At 43.4% G+C, this 20,031-nt stretch overlaps 1 protein-coding gene across 4 annotated transcripts in view; it reads left to right on the forward strand.

Moving 5' to 3' along the window:
• The window catches only part of WDR45B (WD repeat domain 45B), a 217,890-nt gene that overhangs the window by 129,668 nt on the left and 68,191 nt on the right, over positions 1-20,031 (forward strand). For 3 of the 4 annotated variants that reach the window (XM_069200359.1, XM_069200362.1, XM_069200360.1), the window contains 3 exons: positions 6,724-6,825; positions 18,569-18,656; positions 18,910-19,004. In XM_069200359.1, coding sequence (XP_069056460.1) covers positions 6,724-6,825; positions 18,569-18,656; positions 18,910-19,004 — 285 coding nt within the window. Of the gene's footprint in view, positions 1-2,674; positions 2,753-6,723; positions 6,826-18,568; positions 18,657-18,909; positions 19,005-20,031 lie in introns of those variants that run through there. The other variant, XM_069200361.1, reaches the window with a different exon arrangement.

Genomic DNA, 20,031 nt, shown 5'->3' on the forward strand with positions numbered 1-20,031 from the left:
CTCCTGAGTGTGTAATATTTGTTTGGCATGTGCCGAAACTTTAAAAAAAAAATATATATATATTATCAATGAGTCGAAATACAAAGCCGGGGCATTCATTCAGCTTGAGCTGCATGCCCAAGGCACCCATCAGTCAGACTTCAAGCTGAAACTGAACTTCCACTTCAAAGATATAATCAACTAAAGACGAAACACTTGCTCCATTCGGGGCTAGATTCAAGGGAATGGCATAAATCTCACTTCATCTTCAACAGAGCTCTGAGACTTTTCTGTCCCTAAGTGCAAAACTATCAAACAGACAGCATTAACAAGATCACAGGTGATAAATTCTTCTTTGAGAGCACCTATGGCCACTCCCTGAAAGTTCGACCGAGGGCACCCAAAAACAAGACCTTGCAAAAAAGTTTAAGATGAGAAAGATTTATATTGTTTTAGTTTGGCAAATCTGGTAAACTTTAATCATTAGGGAGTTAAATATATTTGATTTTTCAAAACAGTTGCTCTCCAGCATTAAGTCACGTCAAATGTATTAAATGCCTTAAGTGAATATTTACATTTTCATAATAGTGGTGTATGTGGGAGTCTTGGGTCTAGACATCAGTCGACTGCAGGTATTTAAAGATCACACTTTTATGTAGATTAGATTTTTCTTATGTTCAGTGGCCTCCACTAAATGTCTAGAATGTGTACTCAGGGTGATTTTCAAGGGCATAATTTCAACAGCTTTTTATTTATCGTAGGCATAGTGATGGCAGTCCCAAACAAACTAATGTGATCTGTGGCTTCTTAGGGACTGAGCTAATGAGACATAACCCAGGACCAGCGAAGATTGAGCATTCTGTGAACCTATATAGTATTTGTCATCTTTCACTGATATGCAATGTAAATTCAGGAAGAATGGTGGAGGCGAAAATCAGAATTTGGCTTTTAAAAGCAAAGAAATCAGCTTTTATTTTAAAGCAGGAAAAAATTAGAGAAGTAGGCAGTTACGAAATCTACATAATCAAGTTCTGCAGGTTCTAACATCAAACGTTTAAGGTTGACCACTACTGAGTAGTATTTTTTATGTTGTTACTGTAAGATGCGCATTTTTGGGAACATCTACGTTGTGGCCGATCACTTGGTGATGCGCAGAACGGATTCATCTTGCTTTTTGTTTATTTGTTTGGAGCTAATGAAATGTAAGTTAGTTTATGCACAGAAAAATGTATGAAAGGTCACTGTTCTTTTAATTGGTCATATTTCTCAGTAATGTCAAATGCATATACCATTTCCGTCTGTCCGACGGAAACTTGATTTTTAGGTCTCCATCACGGACAGCCATAGCTGCCTGTGGAGAGCTGTTGAAATCGAAGAACATACACACGCATCTACCGACCCGTGTTTTTTGTGGGCCGCTTTCAGCCATTGCCCACCGAGGTTCAGCTGCTTTTGGGCATTGGCTAACAGAGTTGTCCAGCGTTGCTATCTACCCAGCGCTGGAGTAGTGCCTCCCCTTTCTTGCAGACATGTTGATCAGTTCCATGTTCTCGCCCCACATGCCCACGCCCCCTGCTTCTCCCCGTCTCTTCCTGTTTTTTTTAAATGTAATTTTATATTTTCCAAGGGCCCAGCAACTGTAAAGTTCTACCGGACTGCTTGGGTATGCATTCTCCCACCTGTATACTTTAATTATTTGTACTTAAAGGCAATAGCTTGGCACTTGTCTTAAAAGTGTGACTTACCAACTTTGTCAGTGTTTGTTTAATGATGTATTAAAATGCATATGTATGCTTAAAAGTGTATGATGTAGCTATCTGTAATGTAACCTGTATCGTGAACTGCCAGTGAAGGCTTCTCCATCTTCTTACAAGCCGTAGACTCGTGTTACACTGCCTTGAGCCAGAGGCTGCCATTCTGTTTCTGTTCAGTCACAACGTCTCGAGTGAATGACCCATGGCCAGCACTGTGAACATCAGGCCTTGCAGCATTTGGTCAGAACACCCCAAGTTGTTTTGTTTACATTCTGTTTAGTCTGCTTAGTAGTATCTTTGTTTCTTTATTGACCATGAAACGGTAAACCTGTAGAGTGCTTTGAAAAACGTCAAACACCCTTTGACATATCCTTATCTAAAGAACCATCAAGCAACACAGCGGTTTCTGTATAGTCAATAGGAAAATGATCAATATATCAACAATGAATGAAAATAAATCAAATGTAATGATATTAGGTTCAGTGAATCAGTTAGAACAGAATACAGCTGAATGTAGCCACAAAAAAAATGACAGCATATTTTAGAAGAGAAAATATGATAAACGATGTAATAGTGTGTGAATCCGCAAGCTTGGTGCACACACTTAGTGAAAATGTACATGTACAAAACAAAGCTCCAGTATGGCCACACAATTTTAAATGAAGAAAATCATTAAATAAATATGCAGCCGTTTGCTCCAATTAATGGTAGTACTTAGTGGTTCAAGGAATTACAAGTCGGCAGTGTTGTGCTTATTCTTCTTGGGCACCGGTTCTCTTTTTTTGGGGGGGAATTGGACATGGCAACTTAATTCTCAAAATTGGGTCTTTGCCCTCTGTCTTCAGTTCCTTTCATTCTAAATAATTTCAGATTCTCCTTCCTTAGCCCACTAGCTTTCAGTGTCATTGACTGGATTCTCCTCTTACTTTACTTTAGAACCCACAGGTTCCTGCTGTATCTTGAAAATTCAAGTATACAAACAGTGATGGGTGGAATGCTTGAATCCATCTCAGCAACAGGTAATTACTCGGGTCGTATCCTGTTCCATCTTTATTTTGCACACCATACCACCTCAGTTTGGACACAACTATATGCAAATCAATCTTGACCCTACTTCAATGGGAGCAGTCCAACCTGAACTGCCAAGCCAGGTCCTCCCTGAACAAGAACACAAGCAACCCAGGACCGGTTTAGCCCTTATTATGGTCTCATAAGCTGGGGATAGCTTGGTTTCAGTGACACAGCATGCACAGAATGGCATACCCATCCCACTTAGAGTGATATAATAAAGCATACAAAAAGTGATGGATGGAATGCTTGAATTAATCTCAGCCACTGGTAATTGCTCGGAGATGCATCACAATCCATCATTATTTTGCAGACCATGCCACCCCAGTTTTGTCCTAGCTATATGCAAATCAGTCTTTACCCTGCTCCAACTGAGCAGTCCAGCCCGATTTGCCTAGCCAGGTCCTTCCTCATCCCAGAACACAAGCAACCCAGGACTGGTTTCACCCTTGTTATGGGCTCATCAGCCGGTTATAACTTGGTTCCAATGACACAGGGTGCATTGGACCCACTGGGCATACCCCTCCCACTTAGGGAGACATAATAATATATACAAGAAGTGATGGATGGAATGCTTGAATTAATCTCAGCCATTGGTAATTACTCATGCCGCACCCCAATCCTTCATTATTTTGCACACTCTGCCACCTCAGTTTGGACTCAGCTATATGTAAATCAGTCTTGACCTGTTCCAATGGGATCTGTGCAGCCCGAACTCCCAAGCGTGGTCCTCCCTGAAAAAAATAAGGGATTGGGATGCGGCCTGAGTGACTGAGATTAATTCAAGCGTTCCATCCTTCACCTCATTGTTTTTGCATTTGCCACCTTAAGTGCGCTTGGTATGCTCAATCATGGTTCCCGGGCTCACTTTGCCACTGGAAGCAAGCAGTAACTGGCTAAAACGTCCTAACTGGGGTGAAGCCGGTCCTAGGTTTCTGGTATTCCGGATCAGGGAGGACCTGGCCTGGCAGTTCGGGCTGGACTGTTTTATGAGGAGCAGGGTCAAGACTGATTTGTATATGTCTGGGTACAAACTGAGATAGCATGATGGGCAAAAAAAAATCAGTGGATTGGGATGTGGCCCAGTGCAATTTGTAGTGGCAGAGAGTAATTCAAGCATTCAATCCATCACCTTGTTGATTTTGCATTTGCCGCCCTAAATACGCCCGGTATGCCCAGACGTGGGTCTCGGGCTCACTATGCCACTGGATTTAAACTAGCCTGGCTGATGAGGGGTGATAACCCGAAACTGGTCCCAGGATGCTTATTTCCGGTCCAGTGAGGATTTGCCTGGCAATTTGGGCTGGAGAGCCAAGACGATTTGGATTTGGTTGGGTTCAAACTGGGGTGGTGTATTGAGCAAAACAACAATGGATTTCACCCAGATCTGTGACTGGGGGCGAATGTTTGACAATGTTCAGCATTCCGTCCATTATTTTTTCTGTTGCTATAACAACCCTGCCAGTCATCTTTATTATAATAGTCAGGTACATACATTCATCACAATAGTGGTTGCAGAAGTCTGGTAATGATAACAATAAAAGAAACAAGAACCCAAGGGGTTATCACTCCAGCCTGCCGAACCCACCCGCCATTTGACCAAAATCTTTTCCCATCATTCTGCACTAGCACCGTCCCACCCATCCGTTCTACAACCATGGTTCAGTCTTAGGGTAGCTGCCCATTGTTAGGTTACGAGGCATTCAGTTCAGGTGGCTGTGGTTCAGAGGTCTCCTCGACCCCCACCCAATGGGGTCTGCAACAAGGGCCTTCCACTCAGCTGCAGTGGGGTGTTGCCTTAAGCCCTTTTGCTCTTTCATTTGCAGTGCAGCTCCCGCACCCACCACACATCGTATGAATTCCTCTTTCCACCTGCTATGTGGCAGGCCATCCGGTGAACCTCAGTGCATAGCAATCACCCGCTTAGCCAACACTAGACCCAGATCAATAAATTTAGAGTTTACCTTGGTGGTTGGGGGTCTAGTATAGAGGACCAGCAGACACATTTCCTTTGCTGTGAGGTGCAGACTGTTTTTCGCCCATTGTAAGTCTTGTATCCGTTAGTGCCATTAACCAGAAATAGTTGGGCATTCCCATACCATGTGCAAGTAACCTGCATCAGTCAGAGAACTGCCTTGTTAGCAGAGCCCATTATAACATTTAACCTATGTGGTGTTAGGTAGGTGGCATGCAGGTAGCTGATTTGGGTATATTTGAACCCAGTGTTTCTAGAGACACTGAGTATTTTGCAGGTCCCCGTCCCACTCCTTGTGGCTAGCTCCATCAGCGCTTGCTGCAAGTCACCCTCCCATCACACTTTTGCCCTGTCCATGGGTACCAAGAACATGGAGAGGGCAGTCATAAAACGCATGGACACCAACGTCCTTCAACCCTCAAATGTAAGGAGTGTTTGCAGTGTATTGTACAACTGAGCATCTACAGAGCCCCTGAGGAAGCCATATGTGAGAAACTAGGACCTCAGCAGGTTCTCTGCCTCTGTCAAATCTGCAAAACTCCATGGTACACCATTCGAATAGCAGTCCCCTATGGTGAGTATCCCTCCGTCCACTCTGTCATTGTTTGGGCTGTGAGGAGGCCCCCTCCCTTCCATTCACCCCTGGCTGTAGGCAGTCCCACCAGTAGGAGCGATGTGGTGTATTAGAGCCTATCTCCATTTCTGCGGGTTACCCCCTCCAGTACCTTAGTGTGTTCGTAAGCATCTTTGTAGGAGCGGGGGTGCAGGTTTTCCTCTCCAGCAGCAAGTTCGTCAAGCCCCCCTCATTCCAGGCATTCCATAGGGGTCCCATCTCCTCTTACCCTCCAGCCACCGAGCTAGCACTGCAGTTGGGCTGCTACATGGTAAACCTCTAAGGCTAGCATAGCCAGCCCCCCCATGTGGTTGTTGGGGAACGGGGGACTGAAATATTGTGCCTTCCTCCATCCCATATGAGTTCTCTCATAATAGTATTCATGTACCTAAATCATGCCTTGGGTGTCCAGACCGGAAGCACTACGAATAAATAGAGGAGCCGGGGGAGTATCACCATTTTAGTTAGCACCACCCTGACCATGAGGTGAAGGTGTAGTGTGTGCCAGAATGTCACTGGAGATCGACCTTACATTCCATCATGTGTTGAAACACCATTGATCTGAAGCTTCTTGAGTTACTACCGACTAACTTTGCTACTGAGTGTGAGCACTTCTGAAGTTTGTTACATTTTCTCTTTTAAAAAATGTTGTAAAAAATGTAAAAAATATATTTTGTGTTTAGAGCCCGTCGTTAACTGAGTCACTGATACACACTTGCCCATTCATGAGTTACCTCAGGTTACTGATTTATCCTAGCATTTGTCCTTGTGTGCAGTAAATATTTATCTGCAGACAAACCACTGAGACATAACTTTAAATGAATAAGTAACATGATGTAAAGTATTTGGACTAAGACATAAACACATCAAGGGCTTTCAGTAGAATCAGATGCAACACTAAAACAGGTGCAAATGATTCCTGCACCTGATTTTACCCCTGCAGCTGTTATGTGATCAGCAGAAATAGCACTCACTCCATTGCAATTTGATATCGAGTAAAATGCAACAATAAAACTGGTTCCAAAAAAGTATGGCTCTTTATGCCATTTTTTAACTGGTTGAGGATGTAGGTACTGTATCATTTGCATTCAGTTTTGTGGCCAATTTAACACACAACGTCTAGTAAGCACATAAGTGCTTCCCTTTCTCAAGCACCATTTAGCTTTTCAGCAGCTGCTCACAAATTGTAAATCCCCTATCATCACTTTTGTGAAAAAGGACTCAATAATGAAGCAAGTGTTAAAAATTTGTGGCTTATCAAACATTTTTACAGTTTAAAGCAAGATGTGTTGTTCACTTGCTAATAACAATCATATTTGTATTTCCCCACTCAGAATTCCTTGAAGGAGGTGTTGGCCATGTTGAAATGTTGTTTCGGTGTAACTATTTGGCGTTAGTCGGAGGAGGAAAGAAGCCCAAGTATCCGCCAAACAAAGGTATTTCCTTACATTTCTTTGTTCCAAGATAAGGCGCCCCTGTCTTGCTTTGCCAAATAATGTATGTTAATCAGATAGAAAAGGTATTCTCACCTTTTTCAGAATCAAGTCTGTAGACATCCTATTTGATTCTAGAACTTTTCTTATAGTGCTACATATCCCATGAGGAAATCACATGCTATTTTATTAACATTAATTGCTGTTAGGAAAATTATGTTCATGCATGTGTAACATTAGATACACATGTTCCGCATTCTCTGGCCATCTTGTGTTGGGTGTGGACAAGTACAACTAGTTTTTCCAATGAGTCTTTTGAGTCACAAGGTTGTGACTCCTCCTATGACTGGTAATGGGCATCGGCTCTATTGTTAGTTTGTTTTCTTCTGACGTCAGGGTCAGACATGCATCGCCAGGGCTCTGAGATGAAGCCGCATGGCGTCGTTATTGGGCTTCTCGAGTCTTCTTTTCCTGTTAACTAGAGGCAATTGATTCCCATTGCGATATCTTTAATCTCCGTCAGGGGGCTTCCATTGGATTTGCGTTTCAGATTTATCTTCACCCATCTCGAGCCTGTTCCATCTGGGTTTGGCCTTCAGAATGCATCCACCATGATGGAAAAAATACCCTTTTGTTACTATCCACAGTGCCAAACCAAGTACTCGTGGACATATCAACACTCAGGCCCTCATTACGGCTTTGGTGGTCTTTTTTCAAGACCGCCGAAGACGCTGCAGGTAGAATACTGCCAGAGCTGGAGGTGTGCTGACCGCCCTATTAGGAGTTTTCCGCCGGGCCAGCGGGCTAAAACAGCGTATACTGAAGAGGGGCTCGGAGGGACTTAATTTTATACCTGGTGCCATCTTTGAAGTGGAAGAAAAATCTGGATTCCCTATCCCTCCTCCCCCACCCCAGAAGTAGCTAGAATTTTCTGCCTCTCTTCCCTGTTCCCAGGATGTTTGGCGTCACAAAAGGCTAGTGTTAAGATCTTTGTGTGTGAGCTGAGACAGTATATTTGAAATGCAAGAGGGGCTGCACCCAGCTCTGCTTCTCCCATCCTGTTAACACCCACTCCCTTTATTGTATGACTATCTGGGAGGAAGACACAAAGGCCAGCTACCAGGTACACCTAGTCATGTGACCCAGGAAACCGGCTGCTGGCACCAAATGAGTAGGACAATAAAATGCCGACTTTCTAAAAGCAGCATTTTCAGAACTCAGCCTTACAAGCTGACTTTACCTAACATGATATTTCTAAGTGCTCCAAACAAGCATTATCACAAGTAATAAGGTAACCCAATGTTATAATATGAGGGAGGTAGGCCTCACAGAAGTCACAAACTAATGTGTGAGTTTTTCACTACCAGGACATGTAAAAACTTAAAAGTACAAGTCCAACATTTGAAATACAATGCAACCTGCCCTATGGTCTGTCCATGACCTACCCTAGGGGTGACACGTGTATTAAAAGAGGAGTCTTAGATTTAGCAACTGGTTCATTTTGCTAAGTCGAACTCGAAGCTTAAAAATGCACCCAAGCTGCAATGGTAGGACTGAGACATGTTTAAGGGGCTACTTAAGTGGGTGGCACAATACGTGCTGCCGTCCCACTAGAAACATTTATTTTTCCAGCCCTGGATATATGGTATACTACTTTACTAGAGAAAAATAAGAAGATTAAATATATCAATCCGGTGTAAGCCAATTTTACCCTGTTTTAGAGTGTGAGCACAACCGCCTTTGCACTGGTTAGCAGTGGTAAAGTGCCCAGAGTCCTAAGGCAAACATTTGGGGAAATATTGCTCTAAGGCTGACAAATCTAACAAAGGGAATATACAATAAGCTGACACACGGATGCCATCTCTAAGAGCAATTCCTGAATCAGTATTTCATATAACGATACTCTTCTGAAGCACAGCAGCTTTTATGTGACTTCTTAGTAAATGCTACAAATGGAACTTTGTGATTCAACTGTAGCATTTCAACTCTTACGATGCCGCTATAGCTACAAGAGAGGTTAGTTTCAGCATAGAGCAGCACTCAGGAGCTCAACTATGAAACTCAAAGGGGTATGTTATGTAAATTGTAGGTCAAAAAAAGAGGAGTGTGTGAGAGAGAAGGAAAATGTTATTTACCCTGCAAACATCTGTTTGTGGCATGTAGTGCTGTAGATTCACATGTTCTTCATACTCGTGCCACCTAGTGTTGGGCTAGGATCTGTACAACTTGTTTTTCGTCAAAGAAGTCTTTCGAATCATGAAGTATAGTGATTCTTCTATGACTGGTAATGTGCATGGGCTCCGTTGTTGGATTGTTTTAGTGTATCATGGGTGAGGAAGGCAATGCAGCACGGAAAGGACAGGAAGACTACCATGCAAGTAAATGTAGGAAAGAAGGAAAGTAAAAGCAAAAGGCTTCTGCAACAACCAAAGGCTTCCAGGGAGGACGGTGGGTGCATGTCAATCTACTGCACTGCATGCCACGAGCAGATGCTTACAAGGTAAGTAAGATTTTCTGTTCATGGCATGAGTGGCTGTAGATACACATGCTCTGTCTAGAATGTAAAGCAGTACTCCTGTAAGATGTGGCTAGTCAGAGGATGTTGCAGACAGTACAGCCTGGCCTACTTGAGCTTGTTGGCGTGCTAGGATATCCACACACTAGTGTTTGGTGAACTATGTGGTGTGGACCAAATATCTGCCTTACTGATGTCAGCTATTGGGATATTACCCAGAAAGGTAAAGGAAGTTGCCTTCTTATGTGCAGGATGTGGCCTGGGTGGAGCAGGGAGCTGTCCTTTGGCCTTGGCATAGCAGGTTTGAATGCAATTGACTAGCCTGCGAGCTATCCCTGCTTTGGAAATGGCAGGGCCTTTGTGTGGTTTAGTATAGGGGAAATGCTAAGTTTTACAAAATGCTTTTGTCTTATCAGTTTTGTAGATGATGGGCCACTTTACGTCTAGTGTGTGGAGGGCTCTCTGTGCTACTAAATCTTGGTGTAGGAAGAACACCAGGAGTTCGATTGTTTGGTTGAAGTGAAAAGGAGAGACCACCTTAGGCAGAAACTTTGGGTTAATTCTAAGGGCTTCACTGTTAGCGCCAACCTTGAGAATGGACTCTTCCAGCGTGAGAGCTTGGATCTCGCTCACATGCCTGAGGGAAGTGACTGTGACTGAAACGCTACTTTCCAAGACACAAATTGTAGAGCGCAAGTAAGAAGGGGCTCAAAAGGGGGTCCCATGAGCCTAGTGAGGACTACATTAAGGTTCCAGGATGGGACAGTGAATAATCTGGCGGGGTGTTGGGGGCTTAAGCTTTTTAACCTTCCACAAAGACTTTCATGATGGGACTCTGAATAATGAAGAGTGTTTCCTGTTCTGTAAGTATGCTGCCACTCCATCCAAATACAAGCAAATTGAAGTGTAAGCCAGGCTTGAGGGTTGTAAATGTAATAGGTGGCAGATGATGCGCTGCAAGGGTGGGGATCAAGTGTTTGAGTCGGCAGTAGTGGACAAACCTCTTCCACTTTGCAGCATAGCAGGCTTGAGTAGTGGGGTGATGAGTCTCTCTGAGGATAGACATACCTTCAGCTGGCAAACGGAAATATCCAAACTCTAGGACCTCAGGAGCCAGATAGCTAGGTTGAGTTGTCTGGGGTTTGGGTGCCTGACTGTGCCCTGGTGATGAATGAGAAGATCCAGCCGTTTGAGAAGCTTCTTGTGAGGGACTACAGACAATTCCAGAAGCGTTGTAAACCACGGATGCCTGGCACAAGTAGGAAACACCAGGTCGAGGGTGAGGGTGGTCTGCCGTGACCTCTGGACCATGTATGGAAGAAGTGGGAGAGGTGAAAAAGCATGGGCAAATATCCCTGACCAGTTTATCCACAGTGCATTGCCCATGGACTGTGAACACAGAAACTTGCGAGGTAAAGCTTGGGCATTTGGTGTTTATGTTGGTTGCAAACAGATTTACATCTGGAAACCCCCTATGCTGGAAGTATGAGAGCAGGATTTGGGATGGAGTTCTCAATCGTGGACTTGTTGCTGCATCCTGCTAATCAGGTCTTTAAAATAATTGTTCACTCTCGGAAGGTACTCAGCAAGTAGATGTACTCTGTGGTGGATCGTCCAATGCCAAAGGCTCTGCACAACGCAGAGGAAAGAGGAGAGTGCATGCCCCTTGTTTCCAAAGGTAATACATGCCAGTCATGTTGTCTGTTTTGACCAAGGCTGTTTTGTGATGTACATAGCAGAAGAAAGCTTTCAGAGCCAGTTTGACTGCCAGTAATTCCAAATAGTTGATGTGAAAGGTCTGTTGAATGGGTCTCTGCAGGCCATGAACTATCATTCCCTGCATATGTGCCCCCAACCTGTGAGAGAAGTGTTCATGGTGATTGTCTCCTGGGGAACTGGGTGTAGAAAGGGCCCGCCTTGCAACAGGTTGAATAAAGCGGAAGAGGCCCACGTCATTGTGGATGAGGAGGGGGAGCACATGCAGAAGGATGAGGAGGAGGATGCACAGCAGGTTAAGAGGGCAGTGGACTGATACCACTATCTTCATACTTCTTCAGCTTGGGAGGTGGAGGAGACTCCAATGGAAACTGCTCCTTGAAGGTAAGCTTCCTCTTACAAGGAAGAGACTACTGCACCCTTTGTGGTGGTTTCACTGTGATTTTCCCCATGTGAGTGTGAATACACAGTATCTTTTGCCAAGTGTCCAACTCCTCCTGAAGACGTTGTAAAATCAGCAGTTCCTGATTTTCTTAGTCTGCCACAGATCGGCCTATTGTTATTAGGCCGATCTGCCCCAAAGGAGGGCAGACACCTCTAGGCGCCATGGCTAACTTTTTTTTTTCTTTGTTTGTTTTTTTAGAGATGGGGAGCGACCCATTAGGCAAGGGTCGCTCCCCTGGGGGGCAAATTGTATTTAGACCATTTCTGCCTCCCTTGGGGGCAAATCGGCCGATTTTAGAAACAACTAGGCACCGGGGTTCTTTTTTTTTGCGCCAATGTCACGCAGGGGGAGCGACCCCGTAGGCAAGGGTCGCTCCCCAGGGGGGTTGGGGGGGCAAATTTATTTTAGGCCATTTCTGCCCCCCCTGGGGCCGGCTGAGCTAGAGGCCAAATTTGTGGCTCCTCTTAGATTACAGAACTTTCTGTCACCGAAATCAGAGGAAAAAGTGTTTTTTTGGTCAAATTTTGAGGTTTTCAAAGGATTCTGGGTAGCAGAACCTGGTCAGAGCCCCACAAGTCACCCCATCTTGGATTCCCCTAGGTTTCTAGTTTTCAAAAATGCGCTGGTTTGCTAGGTTTCCCTAGGTGCCGGCTGAGCTAGAGGCCAATATCCACAGGTAGGCACTTTGTAAAAAACACCTCTGTTTTCTGTGAATAAATGTGATGTGTCCACGTTGTGTTTTGGGCCATTTCCTTTGGTGGGCGCTAGGCCTACCCACACCAGTGAGGTACCATTTTTATCGGGAGACTTGGGGGAACGCTGGGTGGAAGGAAATTTGTGGCTCCTCTCAGATTCCAGAACTTTCTGTCACCGAAATGAGAGGAAAAAGTGTTTTTTTGGTCCAATTTTGAGGTTTGCAAAGGATTCTGGGTAACAGAACCTGGTCAGAGCCCCACAAGTCACCCCATCTTGGATTCCCCTAGGTGTCTAGTTTTCAAAAATGCGCTGGTTTGCTAGGTTTCCCCAGGTGCCGGCTGAGCTAGAGGCCAAAATCCACAAGTAGGCACTTTGTAAAAAACATCTCTGTTTTCTGTGAAAAAATGTGATGTGTCCACGTTGTGTTTTGGGCCATTTCCTTTTGTGGGAGCTAGGCCTACCCACACCAGTGAGGTACCATTTTTATCGGGAGACTTGGGGGGAACGCTGGGTGGAAGGAAATTTGTGGCTCCTCTCAGATTCCAGAACTTTCTGTCACCGAAATGTGAGGAAAAAGTGTTTTTTGGTCAGATTTTGAGGTTTGCAAAGGATTCTGGATAACAGAACCTGGTCAGAGCCCCACAAGTCACCCCATCTTGAATTCCCCTAGGTGTCTAGTTTTCAAAAATGCGCTGGTTTGCTAGGTTTCCCCAGGTGCCGGCTGAGCTAGAGGCCAAAATCCACAGGTTTTCTGTGAAAAAATGTGATGTGTCCACGTTGTGTTTTGAGCCATTTCCTTTTGTGGGCGCAAGGCCTACCCACACAAGTGAGGTACCATTTTTATCGGGAGACTTGGGGGAACACAGAATAGCAAAACAAGTGTTATTGCCCCTTGTCTTTCTCTAATTTTTTTCCTTCCAAATGTAAGGCAGTGTGTAAAAAAGACGTCTATTTGGGAAATGCCCTGTAATTCACATGCTAGTATGGGCACCCCGGAATTCAGAGATGTGCAAATAACCACTGCTTCTCGACACCTTATCTTGTGGCCATTTTGGAAATACAAAAGTTTTCTTGATACCTATTTTTCACTTTTTTTTATTTCAGCAAATGAATTGCTGTTTACCCGGTATAGAATAAAAACCCATTGCAAGGTGCAGCTCATTTATTGGCATTGGGTACCTAGAGTTCTTGATGAACCTACAAGCCCTATATATCCCTGCAACCAGAAGAGTCCAGCTGACATAACGGGATATTGCTTTAAAAAAATCTGGCATCGCAGGAAAAAATTACAGAATAAAACGTGGAGAAAAATTGCTGTTTTTTTCACCTCAATTTCAATATTATTTTATTTCAGTTGTTATTTTCTGTAGGAAACACTTGTAGGATGTACACAAGACCCCTTGCTGAATTCAGAATTTTGTCTACTTTTCAGAAATGTTTAGCTTTCTGGGATCCAGCATTGGTTTCTCACCCATTTTGGTAACTAACTGGAAGGAGGCTGAAAGCACAAAAATAGTAAAAATGGGGTATGTCCCAGTAAAATGTCAACATTGTATTGAAAAATTGGGTTTTCGAATTCAAGTCTGCCTGTTCCTGAAAGCTGGGAAGATGGTGATCTTGCCACCGCAAACCCTTTGTTGATACCATTTTCAGGGGAAAAACCACGAGCTGCCTTCTGCAGCCCCTTTTTCCCATTTTTTTGAAAAAAACAAAATTTTCACTGTATTTTGGCTAATTTCTTGGTCTCCTTCAGGGGAACCCACTAAGTCTGGGTACCTCTAGAATCCCTAGGATGTTGGAAAAAAAGGACGCAATTTTGACGTGGGTAGCTTATGTGAACAAAAAGTTATGAGGGCCTAAGCGCGAACTGCCCCAAATAGCCAAAAAAAGGCTTAGCACAGGAGGGGGAAAAGGCCTGGCAGCGAAGGGGTTAAAACACCTGTCGGTGAGTACCTGCCCATTTATATCACTGCATTAACTGGAAAACTGAAAATAAAATAATTTTGTTATTTGAGTTCCATCAGTGCACTTTATTACTTGAAGCTAATAGCTGCTATGTGACTTGGGGCTAGGCTCTCTGAGCAGGGTATGATGTTTGTGTCATCAAAATGGGAGTGGTTGTACAAAAAAAGCAAAAACATGGTGAAGCTGTCCGCCTATAACGCAAGTCTACTGAGATCATCCTCTGTCTTCCTGTTAACTGTGCCGGTATTCAAACAAGCGTAGGCAAAGCCAATATGTCTCGCCATTGAAAGACGTTTGCTGCACTTTTGTTTAGTACCAGTGCTGAACAGCATTAGGAAAAAAACCTAAAACCTGACCCTGTGTGATGACATAAGCACATGTTTGATTTACTGTACATGTAAATGTGGGTCACGACGTTCCAGCTACTTTTTTTTTTACTTACCATTCGAAGATAACAAGCCAATCTTGGAGCTGTAATTTATTTAAACAAAATGAGTGTGCGTACAGTATCAGGAGTTGCATTTCCTCCAAAACAGAATCATTTATTATTTATTTATTTTTAAAGAAAGAATGACTGGCAGGACCACTGCTGGAGGAACACAAGTGAAAACATGCTGTGTGGCAGGAGAAGCATGGGAAGATGGGGGTGGGGGAAAAGCCACAAAAGAGGAGCAGGATAAGCCACAGACAAGCTGGTGGTGGAGGCATGGAGAGTGAGGGGGCGAGGCTATGAAGGGTAAGTAGCAAGAAAATACATGAAACACCAGTGAGTGCTAAATAAAAAAGTAGTTCCCTGATGTCAACCTTGAAAGGCTACAAGTTATCCATTTAAAAGGATGGTATTTACACTCCAAGTGAGGAACAACCATAAGAGGAACGAAAGCCACCAAATGAGAAGCAAGCAAATGAGATTGACAAGAAAGACTGCCACTGGTAATCAGTGAGCTGACCCACTCAGTGTATTTGTATAGCACATGATATGCCTTCAATTACAGACAGGTAAAAGTTTTATGTAGGCAAGAGCTTTAAAGCTCTGTCTACCATAAATGCACTACATGAACGAGTTAGAGTATGTCATGGAGATAGTGCCCTAGAAACACAAATAGAAGTGGTGCACCCATCCGCCATTAAGTTTGTTTAGGAGCCTTGCCCTCTTTGCGCTTGAGGGCCTTGAAGGATGCAGTGTAAAACACTTGTGCAAATACTGACAGCACAGCTTCTGCAGCAATGTCAGTCTCTGGACAGGATTTCCCTTTGGAAGTGGGCCTTTTCCCTTCCCATTTCGTGTTGCCTCATGTGAATTACGTGACTACCCAACTCCATTGTGGAGATGGGAGGGTGTCTCTAGGACCCTTTGCACACCCATCCAGTTGGCACATGGTGTGGCTCCACCGCCTGCATAGCACCGAGGATTTGTATGGGTGAATGCTCTCCCCATTTGGGTATCACCACATTTCCAGTCAAATGAGAAAACACCCACCTTGTGTTTCATTGGTGCTAACTTTTCCTTCCAAGCAGTATGTGTGGCACTTGCCCCTTCTGTAATACAGAATTGCTCCTGGAAAGCAATAACAGGTCAAATGCCTGTTGGCTCTAAGGCAGTGTGTATAACTCAGACCATAAAGTGCACTGCCAGCTAATAATTTAAGTGCTATGCTATCACGCGTGATCAACAAAATCTAGAAGCGTCTTTCACCACACAAAAAGCAATCTACATCATTAATCCCAAAGCGGACATCGAGTGAAGTGCTCCAGCATGGGTTTTCCTAAAGTCTGTTAAATTGAGGAAAGAGTTATGTAGATTGATGGAACATTCTTCCAGTCACAGAGAACTCTTCGTTTGGTTCTAACAATTTTTGCTAAGGTGTAGGAACACCCTAGCATAACCAGACACCATTTGAGAATTAAGAGTTAAAAATATAAACATCAATTAGACAAATGGCTTTTATGTTATAACTTGAAGTTGGCGATTTATCAGGGGCGGAGGTTTGACTTATTCTCCAAAACTCAAGGTTCTACCCGTCCTTCAGCTTCACATTTACATGCAAGATTGTAATGTGATATACCTAGGAGCGTGGGCACCAGAGCCCGCTGTACCCTGCTCATTGCTGTGTTTGATCATTTAAAGGGCAGCCAGGTCATCCATTGCCTTCCTTGCACTAAGCCCCTTGACACTGGCTATGTTGCTGGCTCTTCCATTGAGGAGACCGGTTTCCTGATTGAGTCGTAAAGTGGCTGCGAGTTGGGGAGTATAACCTTGACCTCTCGTTTCAAGAGTCAGCATCTCTGCGCTAGATGAAATGCGTTGAATGTTCCTACACAGTGAACCTCGCTATAAGGTTAAGAGACAGTTCTAAAACAGCTGTGATGTTAACATGGCCAGTTCTAAAAACAGCTCTACCATTCTTAAACAGCTATAATGTTAATGTCAAGGTTAAAATGGTATGTTAACATGTTAAAACGCGTTTGCTTATTTATATTTTAGTACACTGCTAAGCCTCCTTTCGCGTTTGCTGCAATAAAGAATAGGGGACGAGGATTTTCACTTAAACGTAATTTATGCTATACCGAGAGTTACCGAAAACGCAAAATTCCTCATTTTGGTTTTCGAATGCTTGAATTAAAACTGCTACAATGAGTTCCCGTACACGAGAATTCGCACAAGAAGACACCCATATTTTTAACTGTACTATAGATGGCAGTCTTACCTCCCTGCGGACAAATCATCCTTGTGCAGTGTTGACTGTTATCAGAAAAAATGGACGTTCTGAAACAGATGCTTTCATTTGCCCATAAAAACAATTAAGGGATTTCCTGCCGAGCATCGAGGGCAGAGCGGACGGCTGTGAGTTAAAGCCTTCGAGTCACCACCTGCTGCTTTCAGCAATGGCGTCCGGAAACTGGATTGGGCAGTCATTGGGCCCTGCTCCGTCGTTGTGCAACCACAGCATTTTCTCACTCCGTTTTTCAAGCAGCAAATCGGCGGGGACGATGATCAGCGAACCACATGGGCGAGTGAGAGCAATACCAGCCCATATAGGGGGACAAAAGCACACGGGCGAGACAGCAACCGGTAGCGAAGGGAGGAGAACGGGACAGGTTGCACAGAGTGCATGAGTGACAGAATGCAAGGAGGGGAGGAGAAGAAACACACAAGCGAGCCAGCTTGCCAACATGCACTCTCATGGGACGCTTCACGAACAAGAAATACATAGTTCCCTGAAAGCAGAAGCACTGGTGGAAGAATAGAATGAGCCAAACAGAGAGGTGGTAAAGATGCTATGCTACAAGGGAGAGACAAATACCAGCTGGATGAGCTAAAACAAAGCCAGTGAATAGACAGCAAGCAAAAGTGATTGAGAAAAGGCAAGGCCAATGGTAAGCAATGGGTGGCCTTCTGTTTTATTAAGCTTTTGCCGTGTCTCCGAAATGCCTTTTTTGGAGCAGACAGCTGCGCTATCTGATAGGTTTGACCAAACAGGCATATGGGTGGGCATATTTTTCCCATTCTAGCACACAAGGTCAGGGAGACCATTCCCTTCAAGCATCCCTCCATCTCTTCCTTGCTAGTGAATTTCGTAAGGCTCTCAACACTTGGTTCTTTTCAAGTATTCGGAAGCTGTCAATTTGCCTCTCCCAGGGCCATGAGCCTGTATATGTGTATGAGTGCTTAATCAAATTGCAAGTAACATAAACTAGCAACTAGTGCGCTTATTATTTTTCACTAGATTGATGAAACAACTTCTGGTCAAAGAGAACTTTTGTGTGGTTATTTTCCCAGAATGCGTACACACTTGTGTTCTATAATACCGTTTTGAAATTACGGATTTCTTAAACTATTTTTGCGGTCTGTTTTCACAAGACTAGTATGGCATCTCTGTTTAGTTTCATAAGCCATCACTATATTGCAGCTTCTGAAGGGGCGTATTTATTTTATGCGTGGATGTGTTTTTATTCTGTAATAACATCCTCAAGTTTCAAGTTTAAGTTTATTGACACGGTTAATTAAAACCATTGCAATTCCAAAATGCATTATAATATAAATACTTTGCCTACTCATTATGTTAATAGAGACCCATAATAAAAACGTAAAGGCTTATTTGAAACTAAAAACATATCATGGTAAAGAGTTATACATATCTAAAATGTTCTCCACTAATTCCAACCTTGGTCTTGAACTTAACTTTAGGACTTTCTTGCTCCCTTACAAGCACTATAATAGTAGATAAGTGAAGCTAAGTGAGAATCCTAAGTAGTACCTAGGGCTGTTTCCTGGCTGGAACTCAACTTTCAGAGCTTTACTAATTATAAAATGATGGCCCTTGCGCACTCGGCTTCTACTTTGTTCACTAATTCTTTCTGGGCCTGTACCATGAAAAGTAATAACATCCTCTTTCTTACTGTTTCAGTAATGATATGGGATGATTTGAAAAAGAAGACAGTCATCGAAATAGAATTTTCAACAGAAGTGAAAGCAGTGAAACTACGGCGAGATAGGTATGTTACGTACAATAGATTTTTGTGACTCCTGCATATATCTGACACCTTTTATCATTATTATATACCTGAAACTTTGGAATTTTCAAAACAAAAACTGTAACCCATTTTTTTAATTCAACATAGTATCTGCATTCGCTGAATCATGTGCGTTACCTGAAACTGGACTTGTTAAATTTAGGTCCATGTTTAAGGTTGTTAGAGACTTTTTTCTGAGATTCTTGCTGATGATTTGCTCTCTTTATTGTCCCAGGATCGTGGTGGTCCTCGACTCCATGATTAAAGTGTTCACGTTCACACACAACCCTCACCAGCTGCATGTCTTTGAAACTTGCTACAATCCAAAAGGTAAGTTTGGGGGGTTGTCTTCCTTCCGTTTGCAGATCTCTGCTACGAATGGGGAATTTTCAATTATTTATGTTCTTCTAGTTTGGTAAAACTTGTTTGGTGTTGGTTTTGACAGTGCAGCTGTCAAGGCGACCTATAGAGTAGGCTTTCGGTCAAACCCTTTTAATCATTGCCTTTCTTCGACCAGTCTCTTGGCTGAGCCCATTTGAGTAGTTATCTCCCACCTAATGTTTTTGACTGTTTCAGTGTATCCTTCTGCATTCTCTATGCATTGAACTAACCGCATGAGGGACTACTTTACAACTAGGAAGAATAAAAAAAAATCAACTTTTGTTTCCTGTTTGGCTGTAATGTGCGTATTCTGCAAATAAATAGGTTTGCCGGTGCTTGTTTGTCATGTGCTTAATTAGTCGCTAATTTGTAAAAGAACACATACCAGAGCCCAAAGCTTTGCCCAGAAGCCTGTGGCTGGCCTTATTACTTGGTGTGCTGAAGGCCAAGGCTGCGTAGTTTGGAATCCACTTCATTCCTCTTTGGTTGCTTACCAGACACTTTCTGCCCCTTCATCTTTCTCCAGTAGGTTCCCTCTGTCTCCCTTGTGGTGGTTTTCCTGTCTTTCCCTTTATTTCCCCTTTAGACATTTTCCCCTCTTGGGAAATGTTGGATGAGGTAAACTAAGTACCTGGACCCAAAAATGAGTGCTGGTTGTCTTCAGTGACCCCGCAGCCCAAATTAAGCACTGTGTATAGCTAATCATAGACTGACATTTAACATCGCTTTAGCTAAATGTAAATTATTCGGGCTAGAAAACTAAAAGACATGAGACAACACTTTGACATACAAATGCACCAAGGTTCTTGCAAATGGAACACAATGCTTTTGGGTGTTTTATTTGTGCTGCACACCACCCTGTAGTTGTGTTCCTCCTTTTACCATACATTTCTGTTTCCATCGTTCCGTTGTTTAGACAGGGTCATGCTTTTATGAATAAAATCTTGCCATGAGATGGGCCTTTAAACACCGAAAT

Source organism: Pleurodeles waltl, chromosome 7, assembly GCF_031143425.1.
Source record: "Pleurodeles waltl isolate 20211129_DDA chromosome 7, aPleWal1.hap1.20221129, whole genome shotgun sequence".
Classification (NCBI taxonomy): domain Eukaryota; kingdom Metazoa; phylum Chordata; class Amphibia; order Caudata; family Salamandridae; genus Pleurodeles; species Pleurodeles waltl.